The sequence below is a fragment of the Diceros bicornis genome, chromosome 36 (assembly GCF_020826845.1).
Source record: "Diceros bicornis minor isolate mBicDic1 chromosome 36, mDicBic1.mat.cur, whole genome shotgun sequence".
NCBI classification, from domain to species: Eukaryota; Metazoa; Chordata; class Mammalia; order Perissodactyla; family Rhinocerotidae; genus Diceros; species Diceros bicornis.
Window position 1 is genome coordinate 15,319,377 of NC_080775.1, and position 25,467 is coordinate 15,344,843.

Below are 25,467 nucleotides of genomic sequence, written 5' to 3' on the forward strand. Positions count from 1 at the left end.
GTTATATAATCAAGAGGATGGAAATTCCAACTCTACAGATGCAAGTAATTGGAGAAAATGGGTCTTGTCAATGAACTAGAATCTCCTTGGTGGCTCTTTGGTTAGATACTCCAGGCCATTGCCTATGAACAAACTAAACCCTGCTCTTTTATTAACCACCTGTGAAAATGAGGGCAAAGGATCAACTAGGTCACAGGCAGACTGCCAGATTCTCTCTGAGGAGCTAGAAATAAGTGCAGCTCAAAAATGGGCTGACCTCTTCCCTTTGTGCCTCTCCCTCCAACATATCACCACCTACTTCGGAAATATTTATTATTCCTATCTGAATTGTAAATGCAGGAGTAACCACACTTGAAAATGACGGTTTAAAATTTGATGAAATTATACACTCGAATTTTATTTCTTAGTGTGGAATATATATGCCCCTCAGCTCTAAATTGTCTGAAAATTTTGCATTTTTGTCATCCTCTGCAGTCTTTTATGGATAATCTCCAATAGTCAAAGTTGTGTGATGTAAATCTACATGGTTTTATGAGGACAATTTATTTTATTTCAATCTAAGAGAAGCCAAGAAGCTGTTTCTCTCTTTTCCAGTTGGGATGCAACTGAATATCTGGATTGGAAAATTCCTGTCTGAGTACACTGGGTATATCATGCACTATCATGCCACTATGTTTAACATCTTTTGAAAGTAGAAACCTAGTATAAGAAATTATCAGGGCTTAAAAGGAACAGGATGGGATTCCCACCAGCTCATTAAGATATCCTCCTTGTTGTAGGGTTGGAGGGCAGTTTGTGATTTTGCTCGGGAACATGAAAAGGAACTAGAAAACTAACATTTGATTGGGTGGATCTATAAGTTGCTTTCTATTAAAAAAATTTTTATGTCAAATCATCTGTCTAGCAGAAAGCTTCCTTAATAGGGTATTTGTTTTTACAGGTAGCCTAGAATTCTGTTCTCTTCTGCTAGTGCCCATAGGAAAAGGAAGGGAAGATTTCATTCTAAAGAAATACAGGAAAACTTGTTTGTACTAGAAAAGGGAAATGCAGCCCAGCAGAGTTTCCCCCAGTGATGCTTAAATAAGGGGGATGCAGAGTTAGGGTAGGATGAGGGGTGACAGATGTTTACACACAAATTTACAATATGCTTCTAAGCAACCCTCTACAGCTGGTACTCCCAAGACTTGACTTCAAGACAACTTTAAGACATTGAAAATAAAAATCAATTTGTTGAATGAGATCAGTTGCCTACAGAGGTGAACACCTCCAGGAGTCTTCTTGTTACTAGGTATCCAGGAGTCTCTCCAACACCAAATTCCAACTAACACTGCCTTGATGTAGCTTCAAAAGAGCATCGCTGGAATCTGATTCCAACCAAGGAAGCTGAAACCCAATTAATTAAACTATCCTAGGTCTTAACAAAGACTGTGCCAAGAAAATAGGAAGGATAGGCATGGAGCCTAGACAAGGAGAGCAGAATAAGCAGCTATTTGGTTATCGGTAGTGTGAGTTCTGCACTGCCCAAGGAAGTCATACTTTGACCAGTTGACTTGAGCTTCCCAGTTTGCTGGAAGGATTACCCTTGGATTGGAAATGGATCAGATGCTTAATGCCACTGAATCATAGTTTCCCCATCAGTAAGAACAGTAGGATGTGAGTTCAGAGGGGTAGTGGGGGATACTTTGTAAAGGACCTCTGGGCCACTGTGAAGACTTGACTTTTACTCTGAGGGAACTGGGGAGTCATTAGAGGGCTTTGAACAGAGAGGTGATTGGAATTATCAAAAACTAACATTGTAAAAATATTAGAAGGATCAAATGAACTAATGAGCTAATCCATGTAAACCACTTAGCACCATCCTTTGTCTATTAATAGTGCTAAGTAAGTAGTAATCCTGATTGTAATTACCATACTTCAGTGATGCTATCAGAATAGCTCTTCTTCACCAAGACTGAATCATGAAGAAATAGAAAATCTGAATAGACCCATAACTAGTAAGGAGATTGAATTAGTAACCAAAAACCTCCCAACAAAGAAAAGCCTTAGGCCAGATGGCTTCACTGGTTAATTCTACCAAACATGTAAAGAATTAACACCAATCCTTCTCAAACTCTTCTAAAAAATTGAAGAGGAGGGAGTACTTCCCAACATATCCTATGAGGCCAGCATTACCCTGATACCCAAGTCAGACAAAGACACTACAAGAAAAGAATACTAGAGATCAATATCCCTGATGACTATTGATGCAAAAATCCACAACAAAATACTAGTAAACAGAATTCCACCACATATTAAAAGGATTACAACCATGACCAAGTGGGATTTGTTCCTGGAATACAAGGATGGTTCAACATACAAAAAAATCAATCAATATAACACACCACCTTAACAGAATGAAGGGGGAAAAAAAACATATAATCATATCAATTGATGCAGAAAAAGCATTGACAAAATTTAACACTCTTTTGTGATAAAAATACTCAACAAACTAGGAATAGAAGGAAATTACTTCAACATCATACTCAGTAGTAGCATCATACTCAATAGTAAAAGACTGAAAACTTATCCCCTAAGACGAGGAACAAGAGAAGGATGTTCACTTTTGCCATTTTCTATTTAACACAGTATTGTTGAATAGTATTGGAGGTTCCAGCCAGAGCAATTAGACAAGAAAAAGAAATAAAAGGCATCCAAATTAAAAAGAAGAGGTAAAATTCTCCCTGTTCACAGATAATATGATCTTTATATGTAGAAAACCATAAAAATTACACACACACACACACAAAAAAAACTATTATAACTAATAAATTCAGCAAAATTGTAAGATACAAAACCCATGCACAAAAATCAATAGCATTTCTATGCACCAAGAATGAACAATATGAAAGGAAAATTAAGAAAACAATTTCATTTTCAATGGCATCAAAAAGAATAAAATACTTAGGGATAAACTTAGCCTAAGAGGCAAAAGACTTGTATGCTGAAAACTACAAAACATTGCTGAAAGAAATTAAGAGAGACACAAATAAATGGAAACACAAACTGTGTTCAGGGATTAGAAGACCTAGTATTGTTAAGACATCAGTACTACTCAAAGTGAGCTACAGATTCAGTGTAATCCCTATCAAAATCCAAATGATGTTTTTTGAAAACATAGAAAAATCCATCCTAAAAGGCATATGGAATCTCAAGAGACCCCAAATAGCCAAAACAATCTTGAAAAAGAATAAAGCTGGAAGGCTCACACTTAGTGATTTCAAAACTTACTACAAAGCTACAGTAATCAAAACAGTGTGGTACTGGCATAAAGACAGACATATAGACCAATGGAATAGAATAGAGATCCCAGAAATAAGCCCTCACATATACAGTCAAATGATTTTTCACAAGGTTACCAAGACCATTCGATGGGGAAAGGACAGTCTTTCAACAAATGCTGTTGGAAAAATTAGATATCCACATGTGAAAGAAGGCCTTTGTACCCTTACCCTACACCATATACAAAAGTTAACTCAAAATGGGTCAAAAACCTAAATGTAAGAGCCAAAACTTTAAAACTCTTAGAAGAATACATAGGGGAAAAGCTTCATGATATTAGATTAGGCAGTGATTTCTTGAATATGACACCAAAAGCACAGGCAACAAAAGAAAAAATAGATAAATTGGACTTTGTTAAAATTAAAATTTTTGTACCCAAAGGACACCATCAGCAGAGTGAAAAGGCAACCTGCAGAATGGGAGAAAATATTTGCAAATCATATATCTGACAAGGGATTAATATCTAGAATATGTAAAGAACTCTTATAATTCAACAACAAAAAATAAACAACTTGGGGCCAGCCAGTGGCATAGTGGTTAAGTTTGTGCTCTCTGCTTTGGTGGCCTGGGGTTCGCAGGTTTGGATCCCAGGCACAGACCCATGCACCACTCGGCAAGCTTGCTGCAGCCGTATCCCATATATAAAGCAGAATAAGATTGGCACGGATGTTAGCTCAGCAACAATCTTCCTCAAACAAAAAGAGGAGGATTGGCAACAGATGTTAGCTCAGAGCCAATCTTCCTCACCAAAAAAATAAATAAATAACTCAATTAAAAAATGGGCAAAAGCCTTGAATAGACGTTTCTCCAAACAAGATCACAAATAGCCAATAAACACATGAGAACAATGCTCAACATCACTAATAATTAGGGAAATGCAAATCAAAACCACAATGAGATACCACTTCATACTCATTAGGGTGGCTATTATCAAAACAAACAAACAAAAACTCCAGAAAGCAACAAGTGGGGGCATGGATGTGGAGAAATTGGAGCCCTTGTGCATTGCTGGTGGGAATGTAAAGTGGTACAACCTACTGTATGAAACATGTCAGTTCCTCAAAAAATTAAAGATAGAATTACCATATGATCCAGTGATTCCACTTCTAGGAATATACTCAAAAGAACAGAAAACATGGTCTTGAAGAGATATTTGTACACCCATGTTCGTATTAGTATTACTCCCAATTGCCAAAAAGTGGAAATGACCCAAATGTTCATCGATGGATGAATGTGGTGTATATATATACAATGGAATATCATTCAGCCTTAAAAAGGAAGGACACTCTGACACATGTTTCCATGTAGATGAACCTGGAGGATATTATGCTAAGTGAAATAAGCCAGACACAAAAGGACAAATACTGTGTGATTTCCCTTACATGAGGTACTCAGAGTGGTTAAAGTCACAGAGACAGAAAGTAGAACAGTGGTTGCCAGGGGATGGGGAGAGGGGGAAATGGGGAGTTAGCGTTTTATGGGTACAAAGTTTCAGTGGGAGAAGAAGAAAAAAGTTCTGGACATGGATGGTGATGATAGCTGCACAACAATGTGAATATACTTAATGCCACAGAACTGTACACTTAAAAATTGTAAACTTTATGTTTTGTATATTTTACTACAATAAAAAAAAATGTATCTCGCCCTTCCTCTGGGTTTATACTCTCCAACAAATTTCTGGCTAACGTTTCTCTTTACGTGTAATTTTCCTGTGGAGAAAATACCTGGCTTAGTCAGCCCTACCCTGACAGTTAGTCCTCAAGGCTTACAACTAAATGGGCATTCTGATTTATACATCAGGCTCTTGTAAGTGTGGGTATCAAGAGACTGTCTCTTGGAGAAGGACGACTGACAAAACTGCATTTCTAGACAGCAGTGCTGAGACTCGGACCTTAGAAAGCAGTGACCGCCTGACCCTGTGAGGCTTCATCCAGGCCACCATTTGGACTCTGGGCTCTGGTTACCACTTCTCTGTCTAGTAGCAAAAGCAGCCTGTTATAGAAAGCAATGCAGCTGTCAACTCCAAGATGGGCCCTGTTTCTCTTCCTTCTTGTAAAACTGACTTTCAGCTAAAATACCCAGGAATGATTTCTTGAAGGACGATTACTTTCTCTTCCTGTGTCAGGCTGGCTATTTTGTTGGAGGAAGAACTCGATAGAAACTTGCAACTGCTATAGACTTGCAGAAACCACCAAACTACTCTGAAGCCCTTGTTGCTTAGTATGGGAACTGTGTCTTTCTTACACTGCCAACATTGTTAAGGGAGAGAGAAAGAGGAGAAAAACAGCACATTCAACCAGGAAGGGTACAGTGTTGGGTCTGATGTGCAATTATAAAAGAATAAGGCAAAAACCCTTCTCCTGCATATATTCGAGCCTCCACTGTCTTCTCAAGGCTAAGATGGGAGCCTCTTGCATGTGTTCCCATGGCATCCAGTGTGGACCCGTATGTAAGCCTTCTCATACTGCATGGACACTGCCTGTTTACCCAACTGGAATGTAAGCAACTTCACAGACTGTGTCTTAAATCATCTTTGATTTAAACAACTCTGTTTCCCTAGGGCTAGTGCTGACCTGGCATCGAGTAAGAACACAATAACTCTTGGCTAAAGAATAAACAGCATACTGCTGTATTTCATTGACTCTACGATCCCACCAATTATAAGACACTTCAACTGCAAGACCACTAAGAAAGTAAAAGATTATAATCAGAAGATACCAGCAATTATAAGACACATTCCAATTTTAGCATTGTTGTCACCTTGATTTCAGGCCTGGAACAGGGAAAAGATGACCACAAAAAGGTTGAAGACAGATTGGTATCACTTTATAAATACAGACATGTGCGTATATATTTACACAAACAAAAACAATTGCTTTTTACTAGTTCACTTGGCTTCTCTGTCTTGAGCTTTTCCTCTCAGACCAGATGTTGTTTCAAATTTAAATGAATCACCCTCCTGTCTGAACACCAGGTAACTAAAGATGGATAGAGGGACTCGTCTCCAGTTCTTAGCTACGGTTATGTTCTGAGGCTGAGCTCCCACAAAAAAGAATTATTTGTTACCTCTACCAAGGCAGCTTAAATGATGAGGATCAGTGCATCTGAAGGGGAAATATTTTTGCCGCCAGGCAAGATTGTAATAAAAGAAGCTCATTCATCATCTGCTGAGGGGAAACATGTCACTACAAAATTACTAGGTAATGAAAAATCTGGGCAGTCCCGTGGCACTTTTAATCAGAAGATCTCGAAGCAATCCCACACTATCATCAACAAAGCCTTGTCATTGGCGGGATGCAAAGTGAAAAATGTCCCTTTCCACAGTGTTATACACTGTAAAACTAAGCTGTAAAAAGGTTAAGAAAATTAATAAAAAGCAAATAGTAATAATTATTATACACACAGATACATTTACATATAAATATATATACACACACACATGGAATTTTAATTTGATTGCATATCAAGTGAGATCATGCATGAATATTTGATTGTAAATCCTCCAACACCACACGAATAATAATAATGAGTAGTAGAAGTGTGTTATAATTCAGGGGATGGACTTGGAATCAAACAGAACTGGGCTCTAATCCTGGTTCTACCACCTCCTCCCTCTGTGACCTTGGGCCAGTGTCTTACCCTCTCTAAGTGTCCACGTCCTCTTCTGTAAAATGGAATCATAAGAATATGCACCTCACTGTGCCCAGGGTTTGATGGAATACTCCGCGTAGAGCGCTTAGGAGAACGGCTGGCGGACAGCAAGTGCTCTATAAACGGTAGCTCCCCGGATTTGAACTAGATTAGACGCCCATTTATCACACCCACAGGACCCGCTCTTCCCAGTGTTTTCATCTCATCACTCCCAGTTTGGTCTCCCTTCCCTCTCTATCTAGTTTCGACCCCACAGTCAACTGCTGTATTTGCTACCCCGTGGGGTCCCTTCTTCTTTGCTTCTCCAGCTTCACCTTCCTGTTGTTCCTTCTATGACTATCCCCGGGCCAGGATTATTACAGTGGAGCTCCAGTTTTCCCAACTCTAATCCGTCCTCCATGGCTCTACCTGTTTATCTTCCCAGAATGAAATCCCCAGCGTGACATTCCTCTGCTCAAAATTCTCAAAGCTTCGCCACTGCCTGCTAAATGAACTTCTCACCACAGCGTTCAGGACATTCCACTTTTGCCCTCAATCTGCCTTTCCAGGTATCTCTCCAACTTAGCCAATCTGATGACCTATTCCTATGCTACCTTCCCCTACATCCAAGGTTTTGTTCATACAGTTTCCTTTTATTGCAATGTCCTCCCCTTCATCTCTGCCTTTAAAATCCTAGCCCTCATTCTAGACCAATCTCAAATTCCACCTCCCCTGCAATGTACCTTTCCAGACCCTCCAACCTCCTTGGAACCCTCTTATGTGTGTCTCTCTTGAGCGCACTTATATTCAGACTTGCATTAGGGCTGGGTCCATCATAGGGCCTGCCTCACCTCTGTAGTCTATTCATGGCTTTGTTCATACCAAGTGGACAATAAATATAGATGTTACCCCGCTGGGTTTAATTGGTTATATTTGAATACACAGATTTACCTTGAGCCCCTGTGTCCCATATGCCCCTAAAACAGAAAGATAAAATCAAATCGACCCTTTGTACTTGCTGCTGTACATAGCAATATAGGGTGGGCCTGGGTTGCTGGAGTCTATACCCAACAAAAAATCTTCCAGCTCATTAAAACAGTAAATCATCAGTTCCTTTAACATGAAATAAATATAAACTTGGCCATGATGTCTACTCAGCTAACTACAGTACTACTAAAAATATCTTAATCTGGAGGTGCGTATAAACTGAAAATTGAACAACAAATGTTTTGGTTTTGGTTTGTTTGTTTGTTTGATTAGGGTTTGGATTTAGTGGTGCTAGAAAGAAAAACAAACATTACAGGTCTTGCTATAACAGAGGGCTTGGTGAAATCCTCCATCCTAGCTCAGTCTTGCTATAACAGAGGGCTTGGTGAAATCCTCCGTCCTAGCTCAGAATGGAAGGATGTAGACAATAGAACTGAGCTTCCGTCACTTAATATAAGCCTGTAGAATGTCAGATGAAACTACTTTTTAAAATTTTGTTTTAACCCTGTCTTTGCTGTTTGGCAGTTTTCATTGCTAATGAGGCTTCTCGGATTCAACTCAGCAAGTCAGGCAAAAAATGATTTGTTAAACCAGATAGAAAAAAATGATTTTTAAAAATCAGAATATTTTAGTAATAGATCCTCAAAGACTTCTCAGTTTTTTAAGTCTGGTCCTAAGCTACTTGGCCAGGTATAATACAACGGAAAAACGCTCACAGAGTATCTTTGGAAAACACCATTCAAGAAACCCCGCCTCTACATTGCTTCCCCAAATTGAGATTACCAAGAACTTTGGAATCCTTGTGCAGCTCAATTCAATTGGAATAATCAGCAATTAAAATTCGGTAATTTTGCAAAAAAAAGAAAATAGATAACTCAAATGCTGCCTTTTAAGAGCAGTAGCACCATTTTTTAAAAATAACTTCCTTCTCTGGTCTTTAAGTCTCAGAAAACCATCACGGAAACATCCATATTACTAACCGTTTTACAGGTCAGCTCCTTTCTTTCCTGCTATGCATACAGTGGTAATTTCCAAATTTTCCAGACTGCTTTAATATCATGTGATTCATTTTAAGTAAAGGCAATTTCTTAAATTCTATAATCAAACCTTTCATATTGTGGATTTTCATATAAATAAATTCACAGACCAGTTAAAAAAAAAATGCTTTCCCAGACTATATTACTCCTAAACTTTTATTGAGACACTGTTGGCTCTGAAGCACCAATGGCAGTTAATTACAGGTCAATTTTGGCCATTGCAAAAGCTCCAGAGCTTATTGTCGTCGCCTCCCTCCACATCCCTTGAGAACTTTGTGAGAATTTAAAAAGCTTTACACGCTTCCTCTCACTAGTAAGAGTTCCCTTCAATGTCTTATTCACTAATAATGTTCAACAAATTTGTTTCCTGAAGATATTCACCAAATGATCAGAACTCTCCTCCAGCGTCCTTCCTTCTATAATAGCATTGGGAACACTCACCGTTGGCATCTCAATAATTGATGGTCGGGGGATTGAAGTCTGAAAAGTAACCTCTTCACAGTTCGTTTTACCATCTAGGAACCCAGGCAAATCCTCAGGAGTCTCAGCAGGCTGGGTGGCAGCGTGGTTGCTGGAATTCCCACGTGCACTGCCATTTCTCTCTGAATGGGTGCCGGAATCTCGCCTTTTCTCTGGAGTTCCTTCTTCCCCTCTCGGGTCACTTGGGTGTCGGCCCACTTTGCCCATAGGCTGAGAGTAGACGGTGGAACGAGCGTCAGCTGCGCTGGGCTGATCAAAGGGAGCGTTCTCTCTTGTGTTCCCAAAACAAGCCAGCAGAGCTGAGCATGGAAATGGATGCATCCTCCTAGATGGAGATTTCAGTCTTTTGGCGAGCCTTGCTTTCCACGTGGACATGACCCGCAGTAAAACATTGCAACGTTCAAAGGGGGAAAGAAAAATCTCCAGGGGTTCAGATCACCACCAGGTTCCTTACAGTAACTATTTCCTTGCATGAAGAGAAGGACTTTCTAGTGGTTGCTCCTAAACAGAAGATAAGGAGATGGCAGAGCCACCCACCCTGAGAGTCGCTCAGCAGCTAACCCCACTTCGGAAGCGTCCATCCCTGGCAATTTCACGCTCTTCCTTCCTTGATGCTGTCAGTGGCTAAAGAAAGCTGTCTGTTAGGCATGTGGTTGGCTTGGGTTACAGTCCCCAGGCAGGGCAGACGCTTCAGTGTAAGGTAGTGCCAAGTCAATAGACAGTTGCTTCAGGTTACCCTGGAGGCATAAAGATAATGTAGCCTGATAGCATCCGCCATAATAGCGCCAGCCTGTGTATCAATAACATCATAACAGCAGCATAACCTTCTTTGGTTACCCCTTTCAAATATTTATTCCCCCAAACAAAACAAATACCACTCAGTTATCCATCACAAGTGAAGACCCCCAAGACAGTCCTCAACCTTGGCAGCTGTTTCATTATTAAAATAGGAGGTAGACTTGAGTCTTTTGTCTGGAGAGATCCATGTGTGGGTCTGATGTCACAAGGACTTTTCTGGATCTTTCTTGAATCTTCTCCCAATAAGCTTCCTGGCTTTGGGATCTATATTGCCCCTTCTGGTAACAATAAGTGAGTCTTTGTTAATTTGCTTTTTTACTACCCCTGCTACATCCTTGATTAATTTTCAACAACAACAACAAAAAAATGAGCCAATATGAACAATTAATAGAAGTATTATATATGTGTGAATGTGTGTTCTGCCCATCTACTGTATACATTACTTAATTTTGGAAAATAACCCCCTTTGGAATATAGATCTTCTATTTTCAACACATTAATGTGTGAATGGTGAAAAATAATAGTAATAAATTATAATCGTATTCTAAGACTATGCTCAAAATGGAGATTTCTTCCCTTAGCCAAGCATCTGCTAGGAATGTTAGAGAAATATAATATTGTAATGGTTTTACCATTAATAGTGACTTTCAGGTCAAGATTTCAGGGTATATTAACCATTCTAATTTATTCATTTGCTCTCTTTTAATTTAATATCAAGATGTGCTCTTAAACCCAGACAGGTGGTAGATATTGTAGCACTAATCCCCAATTTATGGAGACAGAAACTGAGTCTTTGGAATTTCAAGAGACTAAATGCTGCAAGTTTATGCTGCTGAGCAGGGCTGGTTGAAAGCTCAAAATCCCTGCTACCCTGTCTGGTCTCTGCGTCTCATCTGACCTGACAGTCATCTTATTGACATAACAGCTGTACTGGCAATATTGCCCTGAATGGGCAGTTATATCCATAATACACGGAGTCAGATATGGCTTGAGGAAGAGTGGATATGGCATCAAATGCAGACTTTACTTTAGTCTTTACCATAATTTAGAATTAAAATATAAAAAACTGCCATTTACTTGGAGGCTACGAGGTAGCAGGCCTTGTGCTAACCCAGATATACCAGACGTCCCAGTCTTGAGAAATTATTCTCCTTTCAATACCCAAGTGTTGGGTATTCAAGTATTCAATACCCAAGTGAAATCCCCCTGCCACATGGTAGCAGGAAGTCCAGGCTTTTAGCAGGCTCCCCCACCAAGGATTCCTGGGGAGCCCTGGGAATTGTGTTTTGCCTCTCTTCTGCCCTGGCTGCTCCCGTGCCTTCAGTCAGGGTGGCTCCATGATGCTTTCCCTCACATGCTCTTCCTCCTCGGTCCCCTCCCTCCCAAGCATGCTTATGGTAAACCTGGGCTGAAATGGTCAACAAGCTTTATTGAAGGCTTGAGGATGATAGAAAGAAATTAAAGAGCAGAAAAATAGTTCTCAAGCCTGGTTTCATTCACTCACTCATTTACTTGTTCAACTATGTGCCAAGCACTGTCTGGAACTAGAGGGACAGCAGTTAACAGTGCAGCCTTCAAGAGGCTACATTCTGTAGACTACTGGGTAAGAAAGCTCTGAGCCCCCTATAAGGCTGGCTGTATCATTCTTCTTGGCCTCAAACTTGCAGCCCTGCTGTGGGGACCACCTTACCTCCCCCAAAGGGTGAGCCCAGGAGTGCTAGCCAGAGTGCTCGTTCCAGCCCACCAAGAATGGTGGCTTATTTTTACTAGTGTGGTTGCTAAGTCTTTTTTTTTTGGTACACTGGCTTCGTTTTTACTGATATGGTTGCTAAGTCTGACCTAGAATAACAACATTAACAGATGATAGTTATTGAGTGTTTATCATCAGACATGAATCTCAGCACATTAACTCATTTAATCCTCACAATCCTAGGAGAAAGGTGATATTATTAATTCTCATTTTAACCTATTAGGAAAATAAGACCAGAAACTTAAGTAACTTGCCCAAGGTCATAGCAATGCTAAGGAAGAGAGCCAGGATTATGAGCCCAGGCAGCCTGGCCCCAGAGTTCATGCTTTTAATTACTATACAGTATCACTTTCCAAAAACACACATGCTCCAAAGAGGAACTTCCCAACAACCTCTAATCCAACACTCTACCTCTAGGAATTTATTCTACAGACATACGTGTGCATAGAGGTATGTCCAAAAAGGTTCATAGCAGCAGTGTTTGGAGACACAAAATTAATTCTTCAACAGTAGAAGACAGGTTAATATATAAGAAAAGATCTATACAATTGATTACTATACAGCTATTAAAAACAAGGACGTAGAGACTTCAGGTTTAATATGGTGTGTATTTATATCCTCCGTTTTCTAAGAAATCATTAAGATAGTAGTAATGGACTTCTTTTAAAGGCTTAAATTCACAACACCGAAGAGAATAGGAAGGAGGCCATTAATATACAAGAAAACAAATTCCTATAGAACAAAAAGCAGATGAAATACTATTAATTAATGAAAAAAAGCCCAAAAAGCCAGCATGCTGAGTAGAAACCCACAGAAGCTCTTGACTTGGGCGGGTGGTACAATGGAACTTAAGAGTAGGTCTGAAAATGGGAGATTAATTAAAGGTCTGAATATGGAAATCAAAATTTTCCTATACCCTCATCTATCTGCAAACAGGCTACAAAACGAATAAGTAAAATGAATGAATGAATAAATTAAATTAAATTAATAAATAAACAAATGAACAGGTAAACAAAATAAAAATCAAGGTAGGTGTCATGGTCTTATCTAGATGTATCTAAAATATTTACTGAACTGTCTAATCAGTTATTATCTTAACTATTTAATGAACTGTCTAATGAATTAGTAATATAGCAAGTTCTCTGGTTCTTTATTTAGGGCCCAACATAATAGTTGAGAGCTCCCTGCCTATTAACTTAAAGTGAACCAGTCAGTGGATGAATCCCACCAACCTTCATAGAGCTCTGAGTCAATCTTCAAACTGCTCCCTCTTGTAAAAATACCAATAGATCACAAGACATTTGATAAGAATTGCAACATCAATGACAACAACCAAGGAAAACAAAAGAAAAGATCCTAGCAAGGAAGAATGAGGGAATGGCAGGTGGGTAGGCAACAATATCTGCCATTCAAAGGATGGTCCAAGTATGCAGTAAACTACCACAGAGCTGGATTCTGAGCAATGGATTGGGGGATGGGGAGAATTTTGGCAACTGGATACCAGGAACATTCTCTTCAAGTACCCCACGAGTCATGATAGGCATCCTCAAGAATTTGAAAACATTAATTCACTCTGCCATGAAAACTGTTTACATAGCTATAATAACATAAATACTATTTACATTATTTCAACTGTCAGAATTAATATACAGACCCATAGTTGCACACTGGCAGCTCTCAAACAAAATTAGTCCTCCAGATGTGTTTTATTTAGCTAATGGCATTTAAAAATTTTCTACTGCACTGCCATTAGGTCACAGTAACCACCACTCTGTATCTCTCACTCAGGCAGTTCACAAGTTTATGTAAACAGAACTCTGAAGACGTTAGCGTTTGTGGTCTAGGGTGGGTATTTGTTATTGTTGGTGCCATGCCTCCTTTCCTCTCGTTTTGGTAACTGCACCCTGATTTCCTTCTGGGGGAACCCCTTCTGTGCTTTGAGTGGAGCTGCAGTCCTGATTCCAGAGGTGGGGGTGGATAATCAGCATACCCAAAGCCCCCTGCTGACCGCGATGGGGGTTGGGCGTGAGAATACACTGTTCCAATCAGAATGAATCCCAAAATCTGACTTCTTGGATTTACTGGATTTAAACTTGAAAGAGTGAAAGGCTGCAGCAGCTGCCAACATCTTGCCTCCTTGAAGGGAGAGCTTACCCGGGATGGAACCAACACAAAGCAGAATTTAAGAGATGGAGAGAGAGAAACTGGATCCTGATAACACTTTTGGACGATGTTTCGAATGAGACTGCATCTTTCCCTAGACTTTGCCATTATGTGAGCAAATAAATTTCCTTTCCTGCTTCATTTGCTTTGAGTTGAATTTTCTGTCACTTGCTACTAAAAGAGTCCTAATCTATATATGACCCTCATGTACCAGCAAATCACAGAAGACTTCAGTATGGTTACAGACTAGAATTAAAACCTTATCAACCTTGACAATGGCTAAACAAAGAGAGAGCTGAGAGATTTCGAAAGATGGAGAGGTTGCTGTGGAGGAGGTAATATAAGTGGAGAGAAGGATAGGTTTGCTAATATTCATATATTTCAAAATAAGTCAGAAGATACTCCCTGTGGTTGATGCAAAGAGAAATATAGTTTTAAGTATGGTGTTTGAGGCTGTAGAGGTGACCAGAGGAGGAATTGTAAATAGAGATAGAACGATATTGGGAGGAGATAGGATAAAGTAGCTAAATGCTCACCTATCTTATTAGAAAATTAATAGGTAATGTCTAAAATTGGTAGATAAATGGAGACAATCATATTAGTTAGTGGGATAGATTCTCATCTATGAAAGCAGAATGTCAATGGATATATTTTATGTCAATAAATTAAGAAACAGAAGTGTAAACATGCTATTTATAAGATGGTGCTATCCATCAGAAAAACTAAAGACAGAAATAGGTACAAGAGGTTCTCTTTGGGAGCAGCGCTACAGATGATGGGGTGAGGCAGAAGATGATTCCCTTCCATTATAAACCCATTTGTATGTTTTATATTTAAATCAGGTGTAAGTATTACTTTAATGTAACTTTTTCTTAAAAAAAAAGGAATGAAGTCAGTTTACATGTGGTAATATAGAAAATCTCCAAGATATATATATTTTTTTATTGAGACATAATTACATATAACATTGTGTAAGTTTAAGGCATACAACGTGTTGATTTGATACACATATATTGCAGTATGGTTACCACCACAGCATTAGCTAAGACCTTCATCACTTCACATAATTATCATTTCTTTTTTGTAGCGAGAACAGTTAAGATCTAGTTTCTTAGCCACTCTAAATGCTGTGCATTAGATCCCCTGATCTTATTTGTCTTTTAACTGAAAGTTTGTACCCTTTGACCAACATCTCCCCAATTCCCCCACCCCCAGCCCCTGGTAAGCACCGTTCAACTCTCTGTCTCTATGAGTTCAGCATTTTTAGATTACACATATAAGTGATATCATACAGTATTTGTCTTTCTCTGCCTTATTTATCTCACTTAGCATAACGCCCTCAAGGTCAATCCATGTTGTTGCAAATTGTAGGATTTCCTTCTTTCTCAGGGCTGAATAATATTGCTTTATATCTGTGTATATATCATATATATCCATCTATCTATCCATCTATCTATCTATCTATCTATCTATCTATCTATATCTATCCATAGAATAATCTGAATAATCTGTAATAAATATGGGAGCATAGATATCTTTTTGATATCCTGTTTTCATTTCCTTTGGATATATACCCAGAAGTGGGATTGCTGGATCATATGGTAGTTCTATGTTTAATTGTTTGAGGAACCTCCATACTATTTTCCATAGTGGCTGCACCCATTTACATTCCCACCAACAGTGCACATGGGTTCCCTTTTCTCTACACCCTCGCCAACACCTGTTGTCTATTGGTTTTTTTGATGATAGCCATTCTAACAGGTGTGAGGTGATATCTCATTGTGGTTTTAATTTGCATTTCCCTGATGATTAGTGACGTTGAGCACCTTTTCCTGTATCTGTTGGCCATGTGTATATCTTCTTTGAAGAAATGTCTATTCAGTTCCTCTGCCCATTTTTTAATTGGATTGTTTGGGTTTTTGTTATTGAGTTGTATGTGTTCTTTATATATTTTGGATATTAGCCCCTTATCAGATATATGGCTTGCAGATATTTTCTCCCATTCCATAGGTTGCCTTTTCATTTTATTGATTGTTTCCTTTGCTGTGAGGAAGTTTTTAGTTTGACGTAGACCCACTTGTTGATTTTTGCTTTTGTTGCTTGTGCTTTTGGTGTGATATTCAAAACACCATTGCCAAGACCAACATCAAGGAGATTTTGCCCTGTTTTCTTCTAGGAGTTTTACAGTTTCAAGTCTTATGTTCAAGGCTTCAATCCACTTCGAGTTAATTTTTGTGAGTGGTGTGAGATAGGGATCCAATTTCATTTTTCTGCATGTGGTTATCTGGTTTTCCCAACACCATTTATTGAAGAGACTATCTTTTCCTATTGAGTATTCTTGGCTTCCTTATTAAATATTAGTTGACTGCATATGCAGGGGGGTTATTTCTGGGCTCTCTATTCTGTTACGTTGGTCTATGTGTCTATTTTTATGCCCATATGATACTGTTTTGACTATTATAGCTTTTTTTAATTGAGATCATAATAGTTTATAACATTGTGAAATTTCAGTTGTACATTATTATTTGTCAGTCACCATATATATGTGCCCCTTTACCCCTTATTTCCACCCCCTAACCCCCTTCCCCTCTGGTAACCACTAATCTGTTCTCCTTATCCATGTGTTTGTTTATCTTCCACATATGAGTGAAATCACACGGTGTTTGTCTTTCTCTGTCTGGCTTATTTCACTTAACATAATGCCCTCAAGTTCCATCCATGTTCTTGCAAATGGGATGATTTTGTCTTTTTTTATGGCTGAGTAGTATTCCATTGTATACATATACCACATCTTCTTCATCCATTAGTCAGTCAATGGGCACTTGGGTTGCTTCCACTTCTTGGCTGTTGTGAAGAATGCTGCAATGAACATAGGGGTGCATAAGTCTCTTTGAATTGTTGATTTCAAGTTCCTTGAATAAATGCCCAGTAGTGGAATAGCTGGGTCATGTTTCTGTTTTTAATTTTTTGAAGAATCTCCATACTGTTTTCCATAGTGGCTGCACCAGTTTGCGTTCCCATCAGTAGTGTATGAGGGTTCCCTTTTCTCCACATCCTCTCCAACATTTGTTGTTTTTTGTCTTGGTGATTATAGCCATTCTAACAGGTGTAAGGTGACATCTCACTGTAGTTTTGATTTGCATATCCCTGATGATTAGTGATGTTGAACATCTTTTCATTTGCCTGTTGGCCATCTGTATATCTTCTTTGAAAAATTGTCTGTTCATATCCTCTACCCATTTTTTGATCAGGTTGTTTTTTTGTTGTTGAGTTGTATGAGTTCTTTATATATTTTGGAGATTAACCCCTTGTCGGATATATGATTTGCAAATATTTTCTCCTATTGGTGGGTTGTCTTTCCATTTTGTTCATGGTTTCCTCTGCCTTGCAGAAGCTCTTTAGTCTGATGAAGTTATAGCTTTTTAGTATAGTTTCAAATCAGAAGTGTGATTCCTCCAAGATATATTTTGAATGACAAAACCAAATTGAAAAACAAATTACATGGTATACTCCCAATTGTATTAAATATGTCTGCATATCTATAAATATGCTCATATAAATATATACATGTATGTGTTTACGTTTATATAGAAAACTTATGGAAGTATGCCCAAGAAGTTAGTATCTGCCTCTGGAGAGAAGACACTAAATGGCTACTCTGGGAAGAAGACACTTCATGGCATACCCTGTTGTAGTGTTTGACTTGTTTTTTAACCATATGCAAATATTAATTTTTCAATTTAAAAACGCTAGCATAGGGGCTGGCCCAGTGGCGTAGTGGTTAAGTTCACACATTCCACTTCAGTGGCCTGGGGTTTACCGGTTCAGACCCTGGGCACAGACCTACTCTCCGCTCATCAAGCCATGCTGAGGTGGTGTCCCACATAGAAGAACTAGAAGGACCTACAACTAGGATATACAACAATGTACTGGGGCTTTGGGGAGAAAAAAGAAAAGAAAAAGAGGAAGATTGGCAACAGATGTTAGTTCAGGGCCAATCTTCCTCAAAAAAAAGCTAGAGTAGAAATATTCCAAGGTGATTTGGCAGCAATGTAATCATTTCTAGGCAGAGTCTCAGATAAAAGTCAAGGATTTGGCTCAAATGATCTCTTCAAAAAGAAAATCAACAGGGCTGATCTCATTCACCTAAAAGTGAATGAAGTCATTCTGCAACATCATCAGAATTCCTTAAGAATATCAGTCATGTTTCATATAGAACTCAGAGATGAAACTCTAACACTGTGACTCATTTATTTAGACGATATTTATTACCAAAACATATTACAAATCTGAACAGCAGATTCTGAGTTAAGTGCTGCTATGAGGATATGAGTCAAACAAGACAGGATCCTTGCTTTCTCGGAGCTCAAAAGCCAGTGGCAGCATATGAGCTAGTGTGCTAAGTGCTGTAAGGAAAACCCACTGGGTCCCAGAAATGAAACAATGACTTGTGTGGGGAAGGATGGCTGACCTCCCAGCCTTGTCCCCTGACATTCACTTTCCCCTTGGCCATCCCACCCAGTGGCCTTGGGAGGCACTGCCCTCTCCTTTACAAATCCAGCCCAAGAAAAGCTACATGTGTCCCTTTTCATCCACAGTTCAGCTTATACTAGTCTGTGGTTGTGATGGTTGATTTTATGTGTGGTTGATTTTAAGGAATGCCCAGATAGCTGATAAGACACTATTTCTGGGTATGTCTGTGAGGGTGTCTCAGGAAGACATTAGCATTTAAATCAGTAGACTGGGTAAAGAAGATCTGCCCTCCTCAATGTGCTTGGGCATCAGCCAATCAGTTGAGGGTCTGAATAGAACAAATAGGCAGAGAAAGGGCAAATTTGCTCTCTCTGCTTGGAGGCGAGACATCCAACTTCACCTGCCATCAAACATCAGTGCTCCTGGTTCTCTGGCTTTCAGACTCAGATGGGGATTTACACCATTAGTTCCCTGATTCTCAGGCCTTTGGACTCTGACTGAATCACCCCACTGGCTTTCCTGAGTCTCCAGCTTACAGATGGCAGATCACGGGACTTCTCAGCCTCCATAATCACGTGAGCCAATTCCTATAATAAACCTCTTATGTCACTCTTTCTGTCTGTCTATCTATCTATCTTTCTATCTATCTATCTATCTTTCTATCTCTCATCCATCCATTTATCTATCTTTCCATCTGTCGTATTGGTTCTGTTTCTCTGGAGAATCGTGACTAATATAGTGGTGTTTGAGTAGACTTTACTGATTACGAAAGGAAATTACATCTCTCAAAAAGCTGTTTTGTTTTTTTTTTTACTTGCTGCTGGATAACATCATTGTCAGTGCACCAAAGCCCCAGGTCATCCCTACAGGGTCTCCCGAGACTTCCTCCCTACTCCTCCCTGTCCAGTCTCCAAGGGGCAGTGACCGTCTTACCCCTTCATGCCATCGAGACTCCATCAAGGCTAGACTCAAGAGACAAGGCCCTGAGAGAGGAAGGAGCTCCCTCTCCCTCCTGAGAGCCACCTTTCTGTCATTTCCTGCCCCAGTATGATTGACACTGGGACTTCCCCTTGCCCCCAGGCCTCAGCCCATATCCCAGCAAGAAAAACAATCACAACAGAATTCATGAGTCCAGTATCAGTCCCTGAATATAGCAGGAGGGGTCTGCTTCCTTCTAAGTGTGGAGGAAGGAAGGTCACCTAACCAAGAGAGGAATGGCAGGGGAAGGGGCAGGAAACAGTTCACCCAGGTGTCAGACCCAGAAACACAGCTGTGGTTCTAGATCAGGCCAAGAACAGCGTCATTGTTTCATTTCACATCCTCTCCCTCTCCCCATATTTATTTTAAAATCAAAATGAATTATAAATGAGGTTATGCTTCCCTCTTTTTTGGTAAAAATTTCTCAAACACTTCTGAGACCATTGGAAATGCCCCAATTTGTTGCAAAACTAGACTTATGACTATCACAGATGTGCTTCAAGCTAAGACTGCCTACCCCACATTTTAAGAATTCTCTTTACCTCTTTTTTAAACCCTCACACAGAAATCTCAGCTGATTACCATATGATCTTCCTTAGGGAGCAAAAGCAAAGTTTTTCTGCGTTCCACCCAAAAGCACAGCTGAAAATAAAAGGGCTGATGTGTCAGGTAGGCTGAAAAAAGCAGACCTTTTTGGTTTGATGCTCAGCAAAGCTCCAAGCTTTATATTTACATCATTATAGCTTCTACCAATACTTCCGGGGAAATATTGATCAATCAGGTTCCTAATTAGCTTCCTTCAGTGGGCCCTTGATCTTTGGGTGGACTCAGAGATTCCCCAGATGTGCCCATTTTCCCGCTCCTTTCATTGTTTTTCTTGGTCCACAGCCTGTAACACAGGGGTGTATTCAGCCCCCTGGGGTGGCCATAGGAACAGGCAGTGGGCGTTAGGGACAGTGCTGGTGAGTTAATAAAGGCAGATAGAATTATATTCTTATGACAGTGGCTAGTCCACCTCATTACACAGTCATTATGATGCCTTATCTGTAGACAGTGTCTGGATATCTATGAGGTTTTGCTCTAGCAGTTTCGGAATGAAAAGGCATCTTCCTTAAACCATCTGCTTATGTCCTTTCCCAATAGCTGCACTGAGCTATGGTTCATCCTGTACTCACATCCCAGCTCTCTTAAGACTTACAGCCCCTTGCAATCTCCACCCTCCCCAGGGCCAGGAGCGGTAACCATACTTTTTTTCCTGCATGACATACTATGGGCAGGTGGTGACAAAGGAATGAGAAGGGCAGGTCCCCTGGCAATTTGGCCACAAGTTAAAAATCTTTATACTGTATCAATAAAAAAAATTATAAAGCATCATTTAAGATCTCATTTGTTAAATAAAGATAAATTGAATTTTAAATAAAAAGTGAATGTGTTTCCTGATATTGTTCAAAGCTCTAGTCCAAATTCTAAATGACTGAAGAGTAGCAAAATAACAATAAAAAAAATTTAACTGAAATAACAGTAAAATAATGTCTCTGGCTGCTATAACAAAATACCACAGGCTGGGTGGCTTAAACAGCAGACATCTATTTCTGGTGACACATCATCTTGGTGAGAATGTTCTTCCTGGCTTGCAGATGGCCACCTTCTCGCTGTGCCTTCACAGAGCAGAGAGAGAGAACTGTGGTCTCTCTTCTTGGTGTTACAAGGACACTAATCCCATCATGGGTGCCCCACCCGCATGGCCTCATCTAAACCTAATTACCTCCCAAAGGCCCCACCTCCAAATACCATCACATTGTGGGTTAGGGCTTCAACATATGACTTTTGGGAGGACACAGACATTCAATAATTTACAGGGTCTAAATCCATAAGGACGAAGAGGACAGAAGAGGAGACAGTAGAAGACAAGAGATATAAAAGGAAATTGGAGGGAGAGTGACAACTGTCTTAGCTACTGAAACCCAAGTGTCTGAAAATTCAGGACACAAGACGATAAACAAGCTAATCTTCTCCACTGAAGCACCCTTCCATCCCCTACATTTCCCCATCCCCCTGAAGGCTTAGAAATCAGAGGCACCAGGTAATCTGGAGGTTGGGAGGAGTCGGGGGTTATTTGAAAATGTGTTAAGGAGCACTTAGACACCATGTCCTTTCTCTAATCCAGCTCCCTCCCCACTCCCAAGGAATTCTAGACTTATTCTCTGGAGGAATTGAATCAGAAAGTTTCTGAGCTTGGGTCTAGGGAAAGAGGAAAGCGTGGAAACGAATGATAAGAGAGAAGAGAGAAGAAAATGAGAAGATCAACCCAGGAGTTTCAATATCTGGTGAATAGAAATTCCAGAAAGAGAGAACACTGAAAATAATGGAGAAGAAATTATTAAGAAAGGAAGGAAAATGAAGGAAGGGAGGGAGGGAGAAAAATTAATCACTATCAGCCTTTCATTGTCTTTCTCCAAATCATTGATTTTCTCCAGCAATAGCTATCTAATTCCATATTCGTTATAATTAATACTCCTTTTCAAAAAGGCCTAAAACATTGCACAACGCCCCCCCACCCCCACTACCCCCCCCCACCCCCCTGCCGCCCCGCAGTGCAATCCCTTCACTAGTTTCTGATCCCTATTCCACGCTGGTAAAAAGTTTCACAATGATAATACTGCTGCATGCCCCAGGGGGTTGTCACTGCTCCCTCCAATTCCCTCCCATCACCAATTATGTGGTTCTCGTGTCCAGATGGCTGGTAGGTGACCCTCCTTCAAAATTCGATTTTAGAATCTGTTTCCTAGGACCTGTCCTGCAACTGACTGTTCAGGTTGGGTTCCCTGGCAAGCAGACCTGAGTCGGAGATTTATGTGTAGAAAGGTTATTGAAGGGTACTCTTGGGACCGATTTCTGTTGGGGAATAAAGGAAACAGGATTGGGCAAAGGGAGAAGATGAACGGCAATGCAGTTACATCAAAGGCTTCAGCTGATCCCATGAGAAGCTCTGGAGTTGGGATGGCTCTTCAGAGCTTTTCCAAATTAAGGCAAAGGGGGCTGGACCTTGATACTCCTACACTGACCAGTTACTGAACACAGGCTGCCCCCAAAAGGGGGCGTGGCTTTGGGCAAGCTGCTCTTGAGCAGAGGGAATTCTGGGAGAGGGACTTATGCAAGAGCTGAAGCCACCCACACTCCCTGCAATTGGAGGGAAGGAGTGCTCAGTCCTGAAGGAGGTATCTGTCGCACTACCTCATTCATACATACTCCCAGGGAGCTCTTGGAAAGATTTGAGAGTACATTGACGGAGGAGAGCAGAGAAGGCAGGAGTTGCTACATACTGGGTGGTAGGGGTACCCCCAAGAAATAGTGCTATGTGGAGACTATTGTTACCCTATTCTTATAGCCCAGGAAATGGAGATTACATGTGGCTTGTTATTTGCCCCTACCTTGCCCAAAAATTTTGAGACTAATAGTTGAGAGAAAATGGAAAGCATCAAATCCTCTATCTCTCAAGCTCAAAGTTTAGGTTTGGCTGCATAAGAAACAATGTCTTTGGCTACCTCCACTAGAGTAAATTCGAGGTAGTGTCTACTTTTTTACCTCACTTCCTCCCATTGGCCAAACCCAACAAGACAAAAGGCAGACAGTCGACAGAGGTCAGTCTCCTGGGACACACAACAGGGCAAGAAGCGCAGAGAATGGTTCTGGTAGGAAAAATGGAGACTATGTTAAATGGATCAGGAAAAAAATCATGAATTTTAATTTCATTAATGTGTGTTATGGGTTGAACTGTGTCCCTCAAAAAGATATGTTGAAGTCCTAACCCCCAGTATCTCAGAATGTGACCTTATTTGGAAATAAGGTCATTGCAGATGTAATTAGTAAAGATGAGGTCATACTGGAGTAGAGTTGTCCCTTAATCTAATATGACTGGCATCTTTAAAAGAGAAAAGAGAAGAGACACAGAAACAGACACACAGAAAACTGTGACCAGGGAGGCAGAGATTGGAGTGATGCGTCTACAACACCAAGGATTGCCAGCAAATACCAGAAGCTAGAAGAGGCAAGGAAGGGCAAGGAAGGATTCTCCGCAAAGGTTTCAGAGGGAGCATGGCCCTTGTTATTGGACTTCTAGCCTCCAGAGCTGTTCATTGTCTCCAGAGACAATTCATTTCTGTTGTATTTAAGCCACCCAGCTTGTAGTACTCTGCAACTAGAGTTTCTAGGCAGCCCTAGAAACAAATACAATAAGTTTATGTGAGTCAGAGAGGGAAATCACAAATTTTAATTTCTGTCACATAGAAAACTCATGGTCTAGTGAAACCTGAAATTTTCCTGATAGTCTTTATTTTTCAGTTTGGATCACCGTATTTGAAAAAATAAACAATTTCAAGGATTTCTTCTTAAACCATATTATCTCCTAGGTTTTGCATGTACATCATCAATACTACCTGATGAGAATTGATATTGACATAGACTATTACAGAATCTTTTGCTTCAAAGGGGAAATTATACTTCATGTACTTCATTTACTCATGCGGGAAATGGACTGATACATTAAAAATTCCAACATCTAAGATCAGAATAGAATGGCTTTTTACTTTTACTCACACTTAACCAGAAAATTAAAAATTTTAAACAATTTACCAAGCAGAAATTAATAATTTTTATTATATCATAGTTATCCTCACTCTTTACTTGAGGAGATGTTACTTTTACTCTCCCAAGCATCTTATGACATCTGATTGCATAGCTGAAAGAAAGCACATTGTTGAGAGAGGACTGAGGCAGCCGCCGGTGTATCCACTACCTATGGTGACGAGTCAGGGAGTGGCCAACTGCAAATCTAGAAGGAGACCAAATATGTTTCTGAGATTTCTCAATAGATTACTGCCTGCTGGTTGGAAGACAACATCTGTGCATGAACTTGTTTCTCTTACTATGCCAATGAACAATAAAATAAGTGTGTCGGGCCCATGATGATGCATTTAAAACAGTAGTGGGCTCTAAGTCAAAGGTCTCATGTTCTGGTCCCAGCTCTCACTGTACAACTAGGTGACCATGAACAAATCATGAAGTCTCTTGGCTTTCATTTCTTCAGGTGGAAAATGAAGATCTAGGGCTACTTCTGCTATGGGACCATCCTGGGAGGGTTTCTCTGTCAGAGATCAATGAGTTAAGGTCCATTACTAAATAATTGTAATGAGTCAATGATATCCAAATCTCTAATCTGTAAACACACCACCCCTCAATTGTTGTGATACAGGAGAAGCTTGGGGAATTATGATGTGTGTGGATTATAAGATGCTTAAGAAATGATTCAGATGGACCAACGGACTGCACAGAGTGTAGGGTCGCTGAGGGTGCCTTATCAGGGGCAGTTGTGAGTTTGTCCAGGGACTCCCTTCTGTGAAGCTTGGCCTTGGGGGTTCCCAGGTCCCCCTGCCTTTAGGAACAGGCTATCAACTGGCCAGTCTGCTTTTCTAAGACCACTTTCTTTTCACCTTTAAGAGTTGAGCTCAGAACACAATAATAGAAGCCCTTTTGCTTTTTTTGAGTCTTGATAACCTTGGCTTTCTCTTCTTCCTCCTGAATTAATTGTACTAACCAAAAGTATATTCGGGGGCCTTCAAGCCTCTCAAGCTGGCCTGAGGCTAGCTAGCAGAGACTGCAAGTGGATGCAACCAGCATCTGTAAGATTTCCCCCCAGTTCACATAACTGTATCTCAAAGCACTCTTCTCCACTGCCTTTGTAAAAGTGTGTTCCCCTGCACATTGGAAAGTCATTGTATCAATATTCATAACCATCAATTATGAGGATTATGGTAGCAAGAGAAAGATAACTCAAGACAGAATGATTTTAGCAAA

At 40.1% G+C, this 25,467-nt stretch overlaps 1 protein-coding gene across 1 annotated transcript in view; it reads right to left on the reverse strand.

The window, feature by feature from the left end:
* FAM107B (family with sequence similarity 107 member B) overlaps window positions 1–9,827 on the reverse strand; it is a 207,286-nt gene extending 197,459 nt beyond the window's left edge. The window contains exon 1 of the mRNA XM_058532450.1: window positions 9,414–9,827. Within this exon, the coding sequence (XP_058388433.1) occupies window positions 9,414–9,827 (414 nt within the window). The remainder of the gene's footprint in view (window positions 1–9,413) is intronic.
* Between the last annotated feature and the right edge of the window lie 15,640 nt (window positions 9,828–25,467).